At 40.9% G+C, this 17,273-nt stretch overlaps 1 protein-coding gene across 5 annotated transcripts in view; it reads left to right on the top strand.

Annotated features, from left to right (window-relative positions):
- Positions 1-17,273, top strand: part of LOC140196298 (chloride channel protein 2-like) — a 558,437-nt gene that overhangs the window by 335,616 nt on the left and 205,548 nt on the right. For all 5 annotated transcript variants that reach the window (XM_072255256.1, XM_072255259.1, XM_072255257.1 and 2 more), the window contains 2 exons: positions 1,192-1,293; positions 4,929-5,013. In XM_072255256.1, the coding sequence (XP_072111357.1) occupies positions 1,192-1,293; positions 4,929-5,013 (187 nt within the window). The remainder of the gene's footprint in view (positions 1-1,191; positions 1,294-4,928; positions 5,014-17,273) is intronic.

The following is a 17,273-nucleotide window of genomic DNA, read 5'->3' as shown; positions in this document are numbered from 1 at the left end:
TTCACCCAACAGATGCCACTTGATTCGCTGCGTTCCTCCAGCAGCTTGATGCTTCAGATTGCAGCATCTGCCGTCTCTTGTGTCTCCTTGTTCTTCTTCCTGTTCTTTGTTTGATATCCATTAGCCAACAGTCAATTAACACAAGAGCACTAGCTCTAGTTCCATAACTGCAATCCTGTTTACCACCTCCCTCATGGGGTCCTATTGAAAATTCAAATGCACCCTGCCCAGTGGCTTCCGCCTCACCTATTCACCTGGATACTGCATCAAGGATCTCAATAGATTAGTCAACTGTAATTTTCCTTTCATAAATCTTTGTTAAGTCTAATCAATCAATGTATGTCACGTCCTTAAAAATTCCAGCATTTCCCCACCACTGATTTCAGGCTACTAGACTGGTAATTTTCTCTTTTCCTCTTTACACAACCAGTAGGGTCACATCTCTTTCTTTTCCAATCTGCAGAAACATCAGCTATACATCTAGGGGGGCTGCTTTTCCTGTCTTCCCTTTGATTTACTCATAGTTCCCTACGTTTTAAACTGCAACCACATTTTCAGACATATTTCTTCAGCTGAGATGGAAAGGCACTGTGCACATTCTTATTTGTTCTTTCCTGTCTGAATCCATAGCTGGATTCCTTTCAGAAATGTATGAAGTAATAGCTGTTGTTTTCTTTGGAAAGGGGTTGGAAGGGTGGTTACCAACCAAAGCCCAGATGCAGCACTCTAGATCCAGAAGCAGGACGTCATCCACTGACACCTTATGTCAAAACTTCAGTCTGCACTCAACTTGATGCCATCATGCTCCTTGCTATTCCAAGTGAATGCTCTTGGCAGTATCCTTCCAAAGCAGACAGTAAATCCAAGCCTTTTCTGCCTTCTTGGACAGGTGTACTGTTGTTCAGAGTGCTGAGCGAGGAAGAGCTGGAGGAGTCCCTGCCCATAACAACCTCCCACCCCCACCCAAAACCTGGAGAGCACAACTACAGCTGTGCAGATCCCTGCTGTACGCCATGATTCTGTGATCTCTGTCTCAGAGGCCGCTGTCAGGCTGTCTTAGTATATCGTGTTTCCTCCCATTTTGATTTTGCTTCGGATTTACAAGTTATGTTATGCGAAAAATGAGTAGCAGTGTTTTACAGAAATAAATAATATTGAAATTATTAATATTGCCATTCCTATTTCTTGCAGGATTGCTAGTGGCTTTGGAGGTGCCTTGTTCGTTTACTTCCATAGAAAAATTGTGGCTATAATGAGAAAACAAAAAACCATTAGCAAGTTTTTAATGAAAAAGTAAGTATATAATACTGTGTCATTACTTAAATATTTAGGACTCAGTGTATGACAGCTAATTTAATGAAGGTGTTCAAAATGATGAAAGGTCTACACAGAGCAAATAAAGGGAAACTCTTCCCATTGCAGAAGGATTGGGATACAGAGGAAGTAGGTCCAAAATGGTTGACAAAGTGGCAAGAGTGATGTGCGGAAATTGTTTTTCATCCAGTGAATGGCTGTGATCAGAAATTCACTAGAGAAGTGTGGGAAACGGATCCAGTCACAGTTTTCAGAAGGAGTCTAGCCGAGATATAAAAGATTTCAGCATTTGGGGAAGTTCTGAAGAATGCGACCCAGTAGATTGCTTTTGCAGGGATCTGGTATCGATTTATTGTCCTTCTGTTCTGCAATGATTCAGTGACTGTCTTTACTGCTGTTGCCTCCAGAAGTCAATATAATTCCTTGACTATAAATGGCAAGGATGTGACAGGAGCACTGGCCAAGATTTGACATCTCTTCAGACCAGCTTTGTCGCACTACACGGCTATAGAATGTCAGCCTCCATTCTGCTCCATACTCACCCACAAGTAACGTGTAGGCAAAACCAGTCTGGGACCTAGCGTAACTATTTGTGTCGTGAGGATTTTATTGACAGTGTTACAGGTTTCCCCCGCCATCCGAAGGTAGAGCGTTCCTGTGAAATGGTTTGTAAGCCGGAATGTCGTAAAGCGAAGAAGCAATTACCATTAATTTATATGGGAAAAATTTGTGAGCATTCACAGACCCAAAAATTAACCTACCAAATCATACCAAATAACACATAAAACCGAAAATAACAGTAACATATAGTAAAAGCAGGAATGATATGATGAATACACAGCCTATGTAAAGTAGAAATACTTTTCCACAATTATTGCCGCACTGTTCTCCGTAGCGAAAATCTCACGCAAGCGCTCTCGGCAAAAACACGGCAGAAGCGCTCTCCAGTAAACTTTAAGCTATGAAGCTGCCAAATCATACCAAATAACACGTAAAAATACACAGCCTATATAAAGTAGAAATAATGTATGTACAGTGTAGTATCATTTACTGGAATTGGGAAGACAGCGCCGAGCACACTGATGATGGTGTGTTAGGCTGAGTCGTCGGAGGTTGGGGTGGTGCGGTAGCCCCCACTCTCCGGGCAGCGAACCGATACTGATCCGCGAAGCATGCAGTGGTACAGCGGTAGCCGGGAGGCACACAGCACATCTTTAAGAAAAAAGCCGAAACAAACAAGCTAATTAGGTGCCGTCCTGCACGTAAATGTCGGCCCAGATCAGAGGCAATGCAATCGGCAATCATCTCTGATCTGGGCCAACATTTACATGCCTGGTGACACCTAATTAATTAGCTTGTTTATTTCAGCTTTTTTCTTAAAGATGTGCTGGGTGCGTTCCGGCCACCACTGCATTCTTCGCAGATCGGTATCTGTCAGTGGCCCGGGGTTTGGGGTGGTGGGACACTGGGGTGTCATCTTGTCGTCTGTTTCCATCAGGGCAGGAAAGTCATCTTCTTCTATGACTGGCTGCCTCGATGTCAAAGGTCGAGGTTCGTCGTCTGCTGTGGCTGATGTGGAAGGCTTGCTTGCCTGCTTAGCCTCGCGCATTTTTAGATCATACAGCTCTTTGTAAGCACTCAAACCATCCTGCAAATATGCCCTAAACCAACATACCCTTTCAAAATTAAAGTCGCACTTTATCATTGCAGTGAAAATCTCACGTAGTTGCTTCACGTTCAGTTCCTGAACCACTTCACTTTCGGTCCATTCACTACTGCATTCGGTTTCGATTGTTATCCTTTCCTCTTCCAATTGCATCAGCTCTTCATCTATCAGTTCTTGGTCATGGGATGCCAAAACCTCTTCAACACCAACTTCATCAACTTCCACAAGCCAAACTCACTTTGTCTCTACTTCGTTCACCACAATCGAAACGCTTCGTTATGTCTAGTTTTACGCTAAGTGTAACACCCTAACGAGCTCTTTCAGGCTTTTCCGATACCTTAGAACTCATCTTGCTAATGGCTGCTCACAGGCATGTGTTTAAGCAATGCCGGCGAGAATGCCGATCTGAATCCAGGGGAGAGCAGCTGCTCGGGGCACACGCTGCTTTTTTCATAACAGTGAAAACACCTTATGTTAGCGAAAACAGGGAACTAATGTAGGTCTTTCGTAACAGTGAGGTTTCGTAAAGCGAACATTCAAAAAGCGGGGGACACCTGTATTGTAATTTTTCTGTTTTAAATTGAGCAAGATTCCTGCTTCAAACTTCCATGTATTACCACATTGTTTTAAGTTTATTTTTCAAGCACTTGTTTCAGAATTTGCATAATCTGATTCAAATATGATGCAGAATTTATTAACGTAGATGTTGAATTCAAAGTATGAATTTAGCAATTCAAAAAGAAAATATCTTGAGCTTCTAAAATAACGCAGAGCATGCTGTGAATACTCAGCAGGTGAAGGAGTATCAGTGGAAAGAGGAACAGATTTGTATTTTCTGGTCAATAATTCTTCCTTTGAACCTTTAATTTCAGGGAAAGTTAGCGACCTGCAGCATTCACTCTGAGACCTTTTTCACAGTTGTGCCTGACTAGCTGAGTACTTCCGATTAGGAAAAGGGGAGGTGCAACGAGACCTGGGTGTCATTATACATCAGTCATTGAAAGTGGGCATGCAGGTACAGCAGGCGGTGAAAAAGGTGAATGGTATGCTGGCATTCATAGCAAGAGGATTCGAGTACAGGAGCAGGGAGGTACTACTGCAGTTGTACAAGGCCTTGGTGAGACCACACCTGGAGTATTGTGTGCAGTTTTGGTCCCCTAATCTGAGGAAAGGCACTCTTGCCATGGAGGGGGTACAAAGAATGTTCACCAGATTGATTCCTGGAATGGCAGGACTTTCATATGATGAAAGACTGGATCAACTAGGCTTATACTCGCTGGAATTTAGAAGATTGAGGGGGGATCTATTGAAACGTATAAAATTCTAAAGGGATTGGACAGGCTAGATGCAGGAAGAGTGTTCCCGATGTTGGGGAAGTCCAGAACGAGGGGTCACAGTTTAAGGATAAAGGGGAAGCCTTTTAGGACCGAGATGAGGAAAAACTTCTTCACACAGAGAGTGGTGAATCTGTGGAATTCTCTGCCACAGGAAACAGTTGAGGCCAGTTCATCAGCTATATTTAAGAGGGAGTTAGATATGGCCCTTGTGGCTAAAGGGATCACGGGGTATGGAGAGAAGGCAGGTACAGAGTTCTGAGTTGGATGATCAGCCATGATCATAGTGAATGGTGGTGCAGGCTCGAAGGGCCGAATGGCCTACTCCTGTACCTATTTTCTATGTTTCTATATTTCCTGTATTTGGTTTTATTTCAGGTTTACAGCATCTGCAGTATTTTATTGATGGATTTTCCTTCAGCTTTTCACTTCAACTTGGGCATAAGTTTGTCACTGGTGTTAAAGAGAGCCTAATGCCAGTGGAATAACATTTCAACATCCATGTGGCATTTACACCATGTAAAGAAGTGTATAGACGATGAAGCTTTGTGTGATGTGTAGAATCTGCTGGAATGAAACACAATTGATTTAAACTATCTCCCTTCCTTTTATAGGCGCCTGCTTTATCCAGCAATAGTGACTTTACTTATTGCCACTCTCTCATTTCCTCCTGGCTTTGGCCAGTTCATGGCCGGAAAGGTATGTTTTATTTTTCTAACTCCATCAGCATTGAATTCTAACATCAGGTAGGTCGCTGCTACTGCATTTCAGAAGTAATAGAAAGGATACTTGATTTATCCTGATAGGATTCTGAATAAGTTTGGTGGAACATGAAAACTCCGCATAGGGAGCCAGAAGTGTGGCAAAGCAGCTAAAACGCTAAATGTGGCAGCAAAGGAGGGAAGAATGTTTGGTGGGAATGTTCCTCAGGGAAGTTTACTGATCTTAAACAATTGAAAAATACAGTACTGTGCAAAAGTCTAGGATATATATATAGAATGCCTAAGACTTTTTTCACAGTACTGTAGTTATCTTGTGTACTGCACTGTACTGTTGCCACAAAAAAAAACAAATTTCATGATATATGTGATTGATGATAAATCTGATTCTGATATGGATTTCTATTGTGGACTGAGAGTGGGAAGGGGGCAGGGAGAGGGGAATCGAGGTTGGGGAAAGGGGAAGGAAGAGGGGAGATACTGTGTATATGACTTTTGCACCGTACTGTATGGGATTTGATCCATCGGGATAATTCAAGAAATTGTACTCTTCATAATGTTTGATATGGTCTGAGACACTCCCCATTAGAATTCTAAAGGTTGAGCAGTAGAATGAGAAGCGACTTGACAGAAGTGGGTATGATTGTGCCAGGCGTAAATAAAGAGGACAGGGCAGCAATGGCCAATACCAGAAGATATCTATTTAAGGTGAGCAGAGGAAAGTTTAAGGGAGATATTAGAGGTAGGCCTTTTACACAGAGTGGTGGGTGCCTCGAACATACTGCCGGGATAGTGGTCAAGACTGATACAATAGGAACACTTTTAAAAGACACTTAGACTCCATAGATATGAATATAAGAAAAATGGAGGGTTCTGGGCTACATAGGAGAGAAGGGTTGGATTGATTGTGGGGTAGATTTATATAGATTGGTACATGGGCTGAAGGCCCATTCTGTGTGCTACTGTTCTATGTTATGGGATTTTAATGATGCCAAAAGAATTGATCAGTTGTAGGAGGAGATAGTTCTGCAAAGCCTTCAAGATTCAAGTATTGATTGACTTGGAACAGGGGGATCTTGGGGGATCAGTATCCATAGATCATTTAAAGTTGCAGCACAAGTTGATGGACTGGTTAAAAAGGTGTACGATGTGTTGGCTTTCATTAGTCGGGGGATTGAGTTCAAGAGTCACAAGGTAATATTGCGGCTCTGTGAGGCTCTGGTGAGACCACTGTTGGAGTACTGAGTTCATTTCTGGCTGCCACATTACAGGAAGGATGTGGAAGCTTTAGAGAGGGTGTAGAAGATGGTTACCAGGAAAGTGGTAAAGAGAAGAGAACATGGATTAGAGAGGTTGAGTGAGATAGGGCTTTTCTCTTTGGAGTGAATGAGAGTAAGAGGTAGCTTTATAGAGTTGTATAACATTATGAGAGGCATTGATAGAGTGGACAAACAGCACTTTTTTCCCAGATCATAAATGGTTAATATGAGAGGACCTAATTTTAAGGTGATTGGAAGAATAGGAAGAACGTCAAAGACAAGTTTTTTTTACATGGAGAGTGGCAGATGCTTGGAATACGTTGCCAGGATTGGTAGCGGATGCAGATACATTTGGGACATTTAAGAAACACTTGGGCAGGTGGATGAAAGAGAAATGTAGGGGTTTGTGGGAGGGAAGTATTAGATTGATCTTGCTGTCAGCTAAATAGTCAGTACAACATGAGCCAAAGGGCCAGTACTGTGGTATACTGTTCTATGTTCTTGACCCAAGTGTTTATCAGAGGTCTTATTTGAGAACGTTGAAGGAGTACTTTGTGTTTAAAAACCCACTTTGATCTGTTCCAATGCAATATGTAGATATTTGGGGTAACACCAACTCTGAGCAGCTTCTAGAGCATTATTGGTGGTTTGATTGAATATTCTACCAGGCTACATGGATGACATAGCAAACTGTGATTTAAAATCATCCAGCAGAAATGGGGTGAAGAATGTGAGCATGTTACACCACGCGGAGTAGTGAAGGATTTATAGCTAGTTGTGAGCATGTAGTGTGGTTCTTTGGGTTTCCAGAACTGTTGTTCTGCCTTAAGGAAAATGAGAAAGTTTGAAGCCATTACATGACGGATTCCAAAGTGCAAATGGCTTCAAGTCAGAGGTTGCCAGAAGTTTAGACTGGAAGCCTGGAACATTTGAGTAGTTGAAGGGCACAGTAAAAGAATCTAAGTAATGTCAAGACAATTGCAAGTATCTACCAGCTTTTCCTTTCAACCTGCATCCCTGTCTGAACAAACTGTGGTCAAGGTTTAGTGTATCCTGATGCTAAATATGATCTTGTATTTGGAGTAGCACCACTGGGATGGCTGCATAAAACTTGCGCATGTTGGCCATCTCGTGCTGAATTAGGACTTGTTTCTATATGTTTTTAGATCAAATAAGTGCTGCTATTATGATTGCCCATTTCATTTTCTCATCTAAATGCAGTTAGAGTCCAAGAGCAATACAGCACAGATACAGACCATTTCACCCAATCAATTTATGCCTTTCCTTATAATTCAGGCCTTCTGGTCCTGGCAATATCTTCGTAAGTTTTCTCTATACTCTTTCCAGTTTAATCACAGAATATAAGAACAGTGATATTAGGACATACATTTGGTGTTAGTTAAACCACATCTTGAGTACCATCTTGACTGTACACTTTTCCATAGATGCTGCCTGGCCTGCTGAGTTTCTCCAGCATTTTGTGTGTCTTTCTTGAGTACTCCTTAGTGTTCTAATGATTGTACTACCAGAAGGATGTAAATGCACTGAAGAGATTACAAAGGAGATTTATAAGAATTTTGTAGATAGTGAAAATTTATAGCAAGAAGAAAAGATTAGATAACTTGATTTTTTTTATTTGGCATGCAGGAGATTAAGGAGTAGCTTAATTAAGGTCTATATGTAAAAATGTGAGGAATCTAGCTAACAGGAAGGATCTATTTCCCTTTGCAGAGGGGTAAAAATAGACAATAACACATTTAATGTTATTGGTATATTTAGAGAGGAGATGAGGGGTTTTCTTTTGATCCAGAGAGGAATAGGGGTGTGGACTTTGCTGTCAACGGAGCTATAGAGAGAAATATACATATATTTGAACATATACTTGAAGAGCCGTGGCCTGCAAAGCTAGTGATGGATTGGTCTGGTTGCTTAGCATGGTCACAAAGAACTGAATAGCCATTTTCTGTGCCACAAATTTCCCATGACCGATGAAATGGGCAAACGTTTAAAATTCCCTTTCCCTAATGTTTGACCTGAAGTTCCCTGGCCCCTCCATTTGGATGCTCCTTAAGAGCTACCTCTTGCCCAGGCTGCAGTTATTATATGGCTCAGGGTCAGATTTTCTCTCACGATGCTCCAGTGAAGCACCTTGGGATATTTCATTAGCCTGAGGCCATTGGTCTGGAAATTCTGTTGTGACACATTTATTTTGTTGAGTGACCAATTAAAGTTATGTGAAAGAGTTCTGTTAAGGAAAATTGAGAATTTGCTGAGCAGGTCACAATTCTGCAGAATTCCATGCAAGTCCTGAGGGAGAGATATCATCCTGCACATGGTCATGCAGTGGTTTGCACAAAACACCCAAAGATACTTGCCATCTGGGAGACACTTTACTTAAAGTGGGTCTATGCATTTCAACCTTGGTTAAAAGGAACCACTGTATCTGACTTTTTTCAAAAGTTCATATTCTGAAACAGTCCCCCGACTGCCAACCTTCTGATGTGAGTTCCTCTTACCCCATGACTTATTTCCTACCTATTCCTGCCCCTCCACCCCCATTACTGATCTGACCTCATGCTCCGGACTTCCGACTGCTCCTTTTTACCTTTCTGCCCCCAACAACTCCTTCAGTAAGGTCAGTAAGATCTTTAAGGCTTGGATTTTTATCCCTGCCTCCACTTCCCATTCCCGGGCCTCATCTGGCCCTCAGGCCCAGTTTATCAAATTTTCTATGCAGAATTATAATGCAAAGCCTGTCAGGTGACGCGTGCTATCTTGAACTATGCTTCTGAATTTTGTAGGAGTGGACCTTTGACCAAATGGTTTGTTGATTCACTATAGGGGAACTGCTGAACTCATCTCATGACAGCATAACATTCTTCATAAAAAGCATCAGTCTTTCAAAGTCTTTTCACTGGTCTCCTCCGATCCTTGTGTAAAGTTGCATGGAAATAAACAGTTCCTTTTTCTGTCAACCTGGAATTAAAAAGGATTGAATTGAATAGGGAAACGTTTCAAATCAGATTACAGCTTTTCCTCACTATCCGAAAGTACAGCGTTCCTATGAAACGGTTCGTAAGCCGAAATGTCGTAAAGCGAAGAAGCAGTTACCATTAATTTATATGGGGAAATTTTTGGGGCCTTCCCAGACCCAAAAAATAACCTACCAAATCATAACAAATAACACATAAACCAAAAATAACAGTAACAGATAGTAAAAGCAGGAATGATATGATAAATACACAGTCTATATAAAGTAGTCATACTTTTCTGCAATCATTGCAGCACTGTCGATCGTAGCGAAAATCTCACATAAGTGCTTCATGTTCAGTTCCTGGACGACGTCACTTTCAGGCCATTCGCTATTGCGTTCGGTTTCGATTCGTATCCTCTTGCAATTGCACCAGTATTGATGAAATAGATGCAATCCATAATTGCATCAATCTCAACAAAAGGACTAACGTATCCACTCATGTACTCAGAAAAAATCACTTGGGTATTCCAACCACTTGGATGTAAACGAAACACAGCAAGAAGTGTTCACCTCGCTGCTCGCTGCAAAACAAATGCTGAACGCTATTTTCGCTTTATGCCTTTTTTCGTAAAAGTGAAAATCCTCTTCGGATTTCTTTCGGTTAGCGAAAACAGGTACTAATGTAGGTCTTCTGTAAAAGCGAAGTGGCGTAAAATGAACTTTTGAAAAGCGGGGGATACCTGTACGTTGAATGATGATTTGCAGAATGGTCGGTTTGAACTGTTTATAATTTAATTCATTTGGAAAGCCAGTCTTTATAAACCTTCAAAAGAGTTTGTATTCGTTCATAAAATGATCTCTTATTAATCTCCAATATGACATTTTCATTTAGTATTGTCGCTTGCAAGTACTGAAAATGTATTTACAGAAATGGTTCCCAACAAAGGGATGTCATATTTTCTTTGTAGCTTTTGGAAGCAAAGTCCTCGTGCTTTTACTTTCTAAACATATAAACTATTGAATTGCTGCTGGATTTTCTTTGAGGCAGTTACTTGATAGCCTTCCTTCCTGTGGCTTTGACATTTATATGCATAAACTATATGTGACTGACCAGAATGAAAGATTTTCTTTAGACTTTAATCTTTCATTACAATAAACATGGGATATGTGAACAGCAGAGTTGGCAGCCTATTCTTCAATTATCTGCCCGGTGACTCACCATTGCAGAGCCCATTTTTGCAATCCCTTTTACAGATTGCTCTGGTCATGATTTTAATCAATTCTATAAGCCCATGCTTTTTCATGACAGCTATCATTTTAAAAATCACTAATAAATGCATATTTCTTGCAAATTGGAGCAGCTGGCTACAGTCTGGTTATTATATGGTTTTATAATGAAGCATTGTCTCGAAGAGAATTCAAACCAATGAGCTGAGATTGCCCAGCACCGTCTTCCTAATTGGTTCCCATGTCAGCATATCGTTCTTCATAAAAGGCTGATTGGTCTATCAAAAAGAGTGAAATATTATCACTCTGGTGCAGCTAGAAAAACATCTAATTATGCTGAGTATAATGTGCAAATTGAGACAATTTGTCTCCCAAAATTGCAGCATATGTCATGGTGTTCGAAATCCTATTGTATTTGTTAACTAGTTGAAGTACTACAAGCTAATGATAAAATTCGTGAATTTTTGTATTATGAGAAATGTCAATAGAGAAAGCGGTGTTTACATAAGGGCTAAAGAACTACCCATGAAGAATTTGATCATTTTGGTTTGGAGGCTGTTTTTATAAACTCTCATTGGCTTTCCTGGCAGAGCTGCATGTTTTTGAAAAACATATTCTTCTTGGTTTTTAACAGAGTTAAGTTTTCAGTCCTGGGGGTGGGGTGGGAATTTGTGGAATTTTTATTCTACACAATGACCAGCAATTGCAAGACACAAGGAGTAGAAATTAATTGATCAGCTCATCGAATTGCTTCTCATGGAATTAAACCATGCTGTGACAGTAAGAGCGCTGCTTTTCTTTATTTATTCAGGGGATTTTGGGGTTCACAGGCTGAGCCAGCATTTAATTTTAGCGAAGTTACAAGAGGAAATTCTTACAAGAGGAGATTTTTGATTGGAGAAAGGCTAACTTTGAGGAGATGCGAAAGGAATTAGAAGGAGTGGATTGGGACAATTTGTTTTATGGGAAGGATGCAATAGAGAAATGGAGGTCATTTAAAGGTGAAATTTTGAGGGTACAGGATCTTTATGTTCCTGTTAGGTTGAAAGGAAAGGTTAAAAGTTTAAGAGAGCCATGGTTTTCAAGGGATATTGGAAACTTGGTTTGGAAAAAGAGAGGGATCTCCAATAAATATAGGCAGCTTGGAGTTAATGAGGTGCTCGAGGAATATAAAGAATGTAAAAAGTATCTTAAGAAAGACATTAGAAAGGCTAAAAGAAAATACAAGGCTGCTTTGGCGAGTAAGGTGAAAATAAATCCAAAGGGTTCCTACGGTTATATTAATAGCAAAAAGATAGTGAGGGATAAAATTGGTCCCTTAGAGAATCAGAGTGGACGGCTATGTGCGGAGCCAAAAGAGATTGGGGGAGATTTTGAACAATTTCTTTTCTTCGGTATTCACTAAGGAGAAGGATATTGAATTGTGTAAGGTAAAGGAAACAAGAAGGGTAGTTATGGAAAGTATGACGATTAAAGAAGAGGAAGTACTGGCACTTTTAAGGAGTATAAAAGTGGATCAGTCTCCGGGTCCGGACAAGATATTCCCTAGGACCTTGAGGGAAGTTAGTGTAGAAATAGTAGGGGCTCTGACAGAAATATTTCAAATGTCATTAGAAACGGGGATGGTGCCGGAGGATTGGCGTATTGCTCATGTTGTTCCATTGTTTAAAAAGGGTTCTAAGAGTAAACCTAACAATTATCGGCTTGTAAGTTTGACATCAGTGGTGGGTAAATTGATGGAAAGTATTCTTAGAGATAGTATATATAATTATCTGGATAGACAGGGTCTGATTAGGAACAGTTAACATGGATTTGTGCATGGAAGGTCATGTTTGACAAATCTTATTAAATTTTTTGATGAGGTTACTAGGAAAGTTGACGAGGGTAAAGCGGTGGATGTTGTCTATATGGACTTCAGTAAGGCCTTTGACAAATTTCCACATGGAAGGTTAGTTGGGAAGGTTCAATCGTTAGGCATTAATATCGAAGTAGTAAAATGGATTCAGCAGTGGCTGGATGGGAGATGCCAGAGAGTAGTGGTGGATAACTGAGTGTCAGATTGGAGGATGGTGTGTAGCGGTGTGCCTCGGGGACCTGTACTGGGTCCAATGTTGTTTATCATATATATTAATGATCTGGATGACGGGGTGGTAAATTGGATTAGTAAGTATGCAGATGATACTAAGATAGGTGGCGTTGTGGATAATGAAGTAGGTTTTCAAAGCTTGCAGAGAGGTTTAGGCCAGTTAGAAGAGTGGGCTGAAAGATGGAAGATGGAGTTTAATGCTGAAAAATGTGAGGTGCTACATTTTGGTAGGACTAATCAAAATAGAACATACATGGTAAATGGTAGGGCATTGAAGAATGCAGTAGAACAGAGGGATCTAGGAATAATGGTGCATAGTTCCCTGAAGGTGGAATCTCATGTGGATAAGGTGGTGAAGAAAGCTGTTGGTATGCTGGCCTTTATAAATCAGTGCATTGAGTACAGGAGTTGGGATGTAATGTTGAAATTGTACAAGGCATTGGTGAGGCCAAATTTGGAGTGTTGTGTACAGTTCTGGTCACTGAATTATAGGAAAGATGTCAATAAAATTGAGAGAGTACAGAGGAGATTTACTAAAATGTTGCCTGGGTTTCATCTCCTAAGTTACAGAGAAAGGTTGAACAAGTTAGGTCTTTACTCTTTGGAGCGTAGAAGGTTGAGGGGGAACTTGATAGAGGTATTTAAAATTGAGGGGGATAGATAGAGTTAAAGTGGATAGGCTTTTTCCATTGAGAGTGGGGGGAGATTCAAACAAGAGGACATGAGTTGAGAGTTAAAGGGCAAAAGTTTAGGGGTAACATGAGGGGGAACTTCTTTACTCAGAGAGTGGTAGCTCTGTGGAATGAGCTTCTAGCAGAAGTGGTTGAGGCAGGTTCGATGTTGTCGTTTAAAGTTAAATTGGATAGATATATGGACAGGAAAGGAATGGAGGGTTATGGGCTGAGTGCAGGTCAGTGGGACTAGGTGAGAGTAAGAGTTCGGCATGGACTGGAAGGGCCAAGATGGCCTGTTTCCGTGCTGTAATTTTTATGTGGTTATATGGAAATTCTGAAGGCCAAGATCTGCCAGCACTTGGATTGTCTATGCCTGATCATCAGTAGTCAGCATAGTTTTGTGTGTGGAAGGTCATGTCTGATGAGTCTTTTTGAGTTTTTTGAAGAGAGAACTTGAGTTAGAAAAAGGTAGAGCAGTATATGTTTTCTATATGGACTTTAGTATGGCCTTTGTAAGATCCTGCATTGTAGGCTGATCTAGAAGGTTAGATCTCATAGGATTCAGAGTTGGCTCAATGATGGAAAGCAGAGGGTAATGGTTGAAGGTGAATTCTCCTTCTGAGGACTGTGATTAGTCAGGTACTCCGGGAGTCATGTTGGGACCTCGGTTATTTATTTACGAAAATTATTTGGATATGAATGTACATGGTACAATTAGCAGGTTTGCTGATGATACTGAATTAAGGAGTCTTATTGATAGTGAAGGAGGTTACAATGAGCTACACTCAGTGTCATGGCAGGAGGCCCATGTGTCATTGGGGGAGTCATAAGATGTACTGCTGTGTGCCCAAAAACCTGGGATCTTCGAGATCTTTGGGAACAGAGATCGGAAAAAGCGATGAAACGGACTTGTAACATCGTAAACCAGCGAGTTGTTTGTTATGTCTCCCCGTTCACTGGGAAAAACAGTGAAAAACCTTATTAGGGAGAGGGAGAGAGAGAGAGAGAGACACAGACACTGACACTGACACTGACACTGTGGTATGTCGAATACCGGGTGAAACACGAAGTCTTTGGGTTAACTGCAAGTCTGTGTCTTTGCTGTTGCTTTGCTTAAGCTTGAGTGTTCGGTGGTGGGTGTTGATCCCTTTTTTTTGCTGGTGGGGGGAGGGGGATCGTTGCTTGCTGCCGCTTACCCGCGGAAGGGAGGGGAGCTTGGTGGGGGGTCTTTGGGGTTCTTACGTTTAACTGTCGTTCATTCTTTGGGCACTCCTCTGTTTTCTGGATGTTTGTGAAGAAAAAGCATTTCAGGATGTATATTGTGTACATTTCTCTGACATTAAAATGCACCTTTGAACCTTTAAACTCAGTTCATGACCAGTTAGGGAGATGGGCTGAGGTGTGGCAAGTTGATTTCAGCTTGGATAACTGTGATATATTGGGCAGTTAGATAGTGTAGGACTTGAAGAGGGCAGTGGTGAGTATTGTGGAAAAGCGGTGACCTGTGCTTTCAGTGAACTGTGCACTTAAGCAGCTGACAAGTAGACAGGGTGTTTATCATGCTGGCCTTCATTAACCAGGACGTTGAGTTAAGAGTTGGGACATTATGTAAGTCGTTGGTGAGGCTGTCCTTGGAGTATGGTGTACAGTTTGGGTCACACTGATATAGAAGAGACATTGACTGGATGCAAGGATTCTGTCTGGACGAGAGAGTCTGAGTTGCAAGGAAATGTTGGCCAGACTGGATCTTTATTTTTGGAGTGCAGGAAATGAGAGGTGGCCTCACACAAGTTGATAAAATTATGAGGGTGTGGATAAGGCTGAAACTAGAGGACACGTGCACTATAATAGAAGAGAGATTGAAAAGAGATCAGAGGATTGTGATTATCTGGAATAAGTTGCCAGAGGGAGTGGTCAAGATGGGACAATTGCAACATACAGTGCCTTGGAAAAAGTATTCAGCCCCCACAACTGTTTTCACATTTTACTGTCTCATTTTCTGATTTAAAATATATTGAAGTAGGATTCTTTCAGCCAAATCTGCAAAACATTGTGCATCATGTCAAATCAAAAGGAAAAATTCCAAAACCTGTCAACAATTTACCAAAAATTAAAAACCGAAACGGTGAGCCTGAAGTATACACCCCCCCCCCCCTTTGTAATTACTACACCACATTTAAGAGGCATTTGAAAAGGGGCTTGGAAGGTTATGAATCAAATGTAGGAAACTGGGACTGGCAGGACCCACTTCTATGCTCCATTACTCCACAACTCTAATTGCCCATCCCTGAATAGATAATTGCTCTTCTTAAGGTGGTGGTGAGCTGCCTTTTGGAACAATTCCAGTCCTTGAGATGTGGTTATACCCACAATGCTGTTAAGAAGGGATATCCAGCCTTTTGACTCAACAATGGTAAAGGAACAGCAATGTTTGTTAATGCAAACACCGATTCAGCCAATCATGTGGCAGCAATTTGATGCATAAAAACATGCAGACATGGTCAGGAGGTTCAGTTATTGTTCAAACCAAACATCAGAATGGAGAAGAAATTACTAAGTGACTTTGACTGTGGAATGATTGTTGGTGCCAGATAGGGTGGTTTGAGTATCTTAGAAACTGCTGATCTTTGTGGATTTTCATACACACACCACTCTCTAGAGCAGGGGTGGCCAACCTTTTACATTCCATGCATCATTTTTTCACGCACGAGTTCAGATGCGATTTTTTTTTCACGAACAAGTTCTATATTAACATATTTTTACAAGAATTGAATGGGGGTATAAGAGTTGTATTGCGCATCTGAACTCGGGAGTGAAAAAATTGACGCATGGAATGTAAAAGGTTGGCTACCCCTGCTCTAGGGTTTACAGAGAATGATGTGAGAAACAAAAAAATCGTCCAGTGAGCAGTGCTTCTGTGGGTGAAGACACCTCGTTATTGAGAGAGGTCAGAGGGGAATGGCCAGACTGATTGAGGAAGGCGATAGTAATTCAGATAACCTCACGTTACAATATTGATGCGCAGAAAAGCATCTCTGAATGCACAACACATGGAACTTTGAAGTGGATGGCTACAGCAGCAGAAGACAATGAACATACACTTGGTGATCATTTTGTTAAGTACAGGAGGTACCTAAATGGCTACTGAGTGCAAGTTTGTGCTTTTAATATTTGTTTGATTCCTTAAGATGTTTGCAATCATCCACCCAACTCTTATTTCAGTGATTTTGTTACAATACCCTTTTCCCAGGGCATTGTAGGCCTTCTTCACTGAACTACTCCCATCATTTCTCTTCCCAACTCTTAGCCATCTTGGTATTTGCAAGTTAACGTTCCATCCAGGCTAATACTAGTCCTAATGAAGACCTCACAATCAGGAAGACAAGTGATTGCAAGGTGTGTTTTTAATCAAAGATTTTGTCTTTGCCTTTTAATCAAAAGTTGTGTTTCTAATTGGTGGGAAAAATGAACTGCCATTCTTTGTCCCTTTTTTATGGTGACATACTGTTAATGGAAGTGTATATTTTATATCTACTCATATATTGGTGGCACATCATAAGTGCGTATACTGTACTGCTCAAGGTTAGTGCTCCAACACTGAAGAAATGAATCTTTATTCAAGCATAGCAACAGTAAATACCTGTGCTTCAGGTGGGATTCCTTTGTGTCCTGCCAGCTGCTTCAAGGGATTAATTGAAGATCTGAACTATATGAAATAACTACGATTGTAGTTTTGAAAAGATAAGCAGGTTGTGATTACTTTCATGTTCATTGTTATGCAATAACTTTGACAGTGATGTTTACCTTTTGCTAGAGTTAACAAAAGAGTCTAATAGTATAAAGAGTAAAATAATTACTTCTATGCTAAATATTTTTCAGGTTTATTATGTTCATTGTTCTGTTTCAAAGAGCTGCCCTGCATAATGTCTAACCAGTGTTGAGTTGCTGCAGTTCAGTCTCAAAGCCAGTTCAGCCGGTTCATTAGCCACCCAATGTCTCGAACAGACTGTTTGCTAAACT

The sequence above is a fragment of the Mobula birostris genome, chromosome 4 (genome assembly GCF_030028105.1).
Source record: "Mobula birostris isolate sMobBir1 chromosome 4, sMobBir1.hap1, whole genome shotgun sequence".
Lineage (NCBI taxonomy): Eukaryota > Metazoa > Chordata > Chondrichthyes > Myliobatiformes > Myliobatidae > Mobula > Mobula birostris.
The sequence above is the reverse complement of the archived record's forward strand: the minus strand, read 5'-3'. Positions and strand labels throughout refer to the sequence as shown.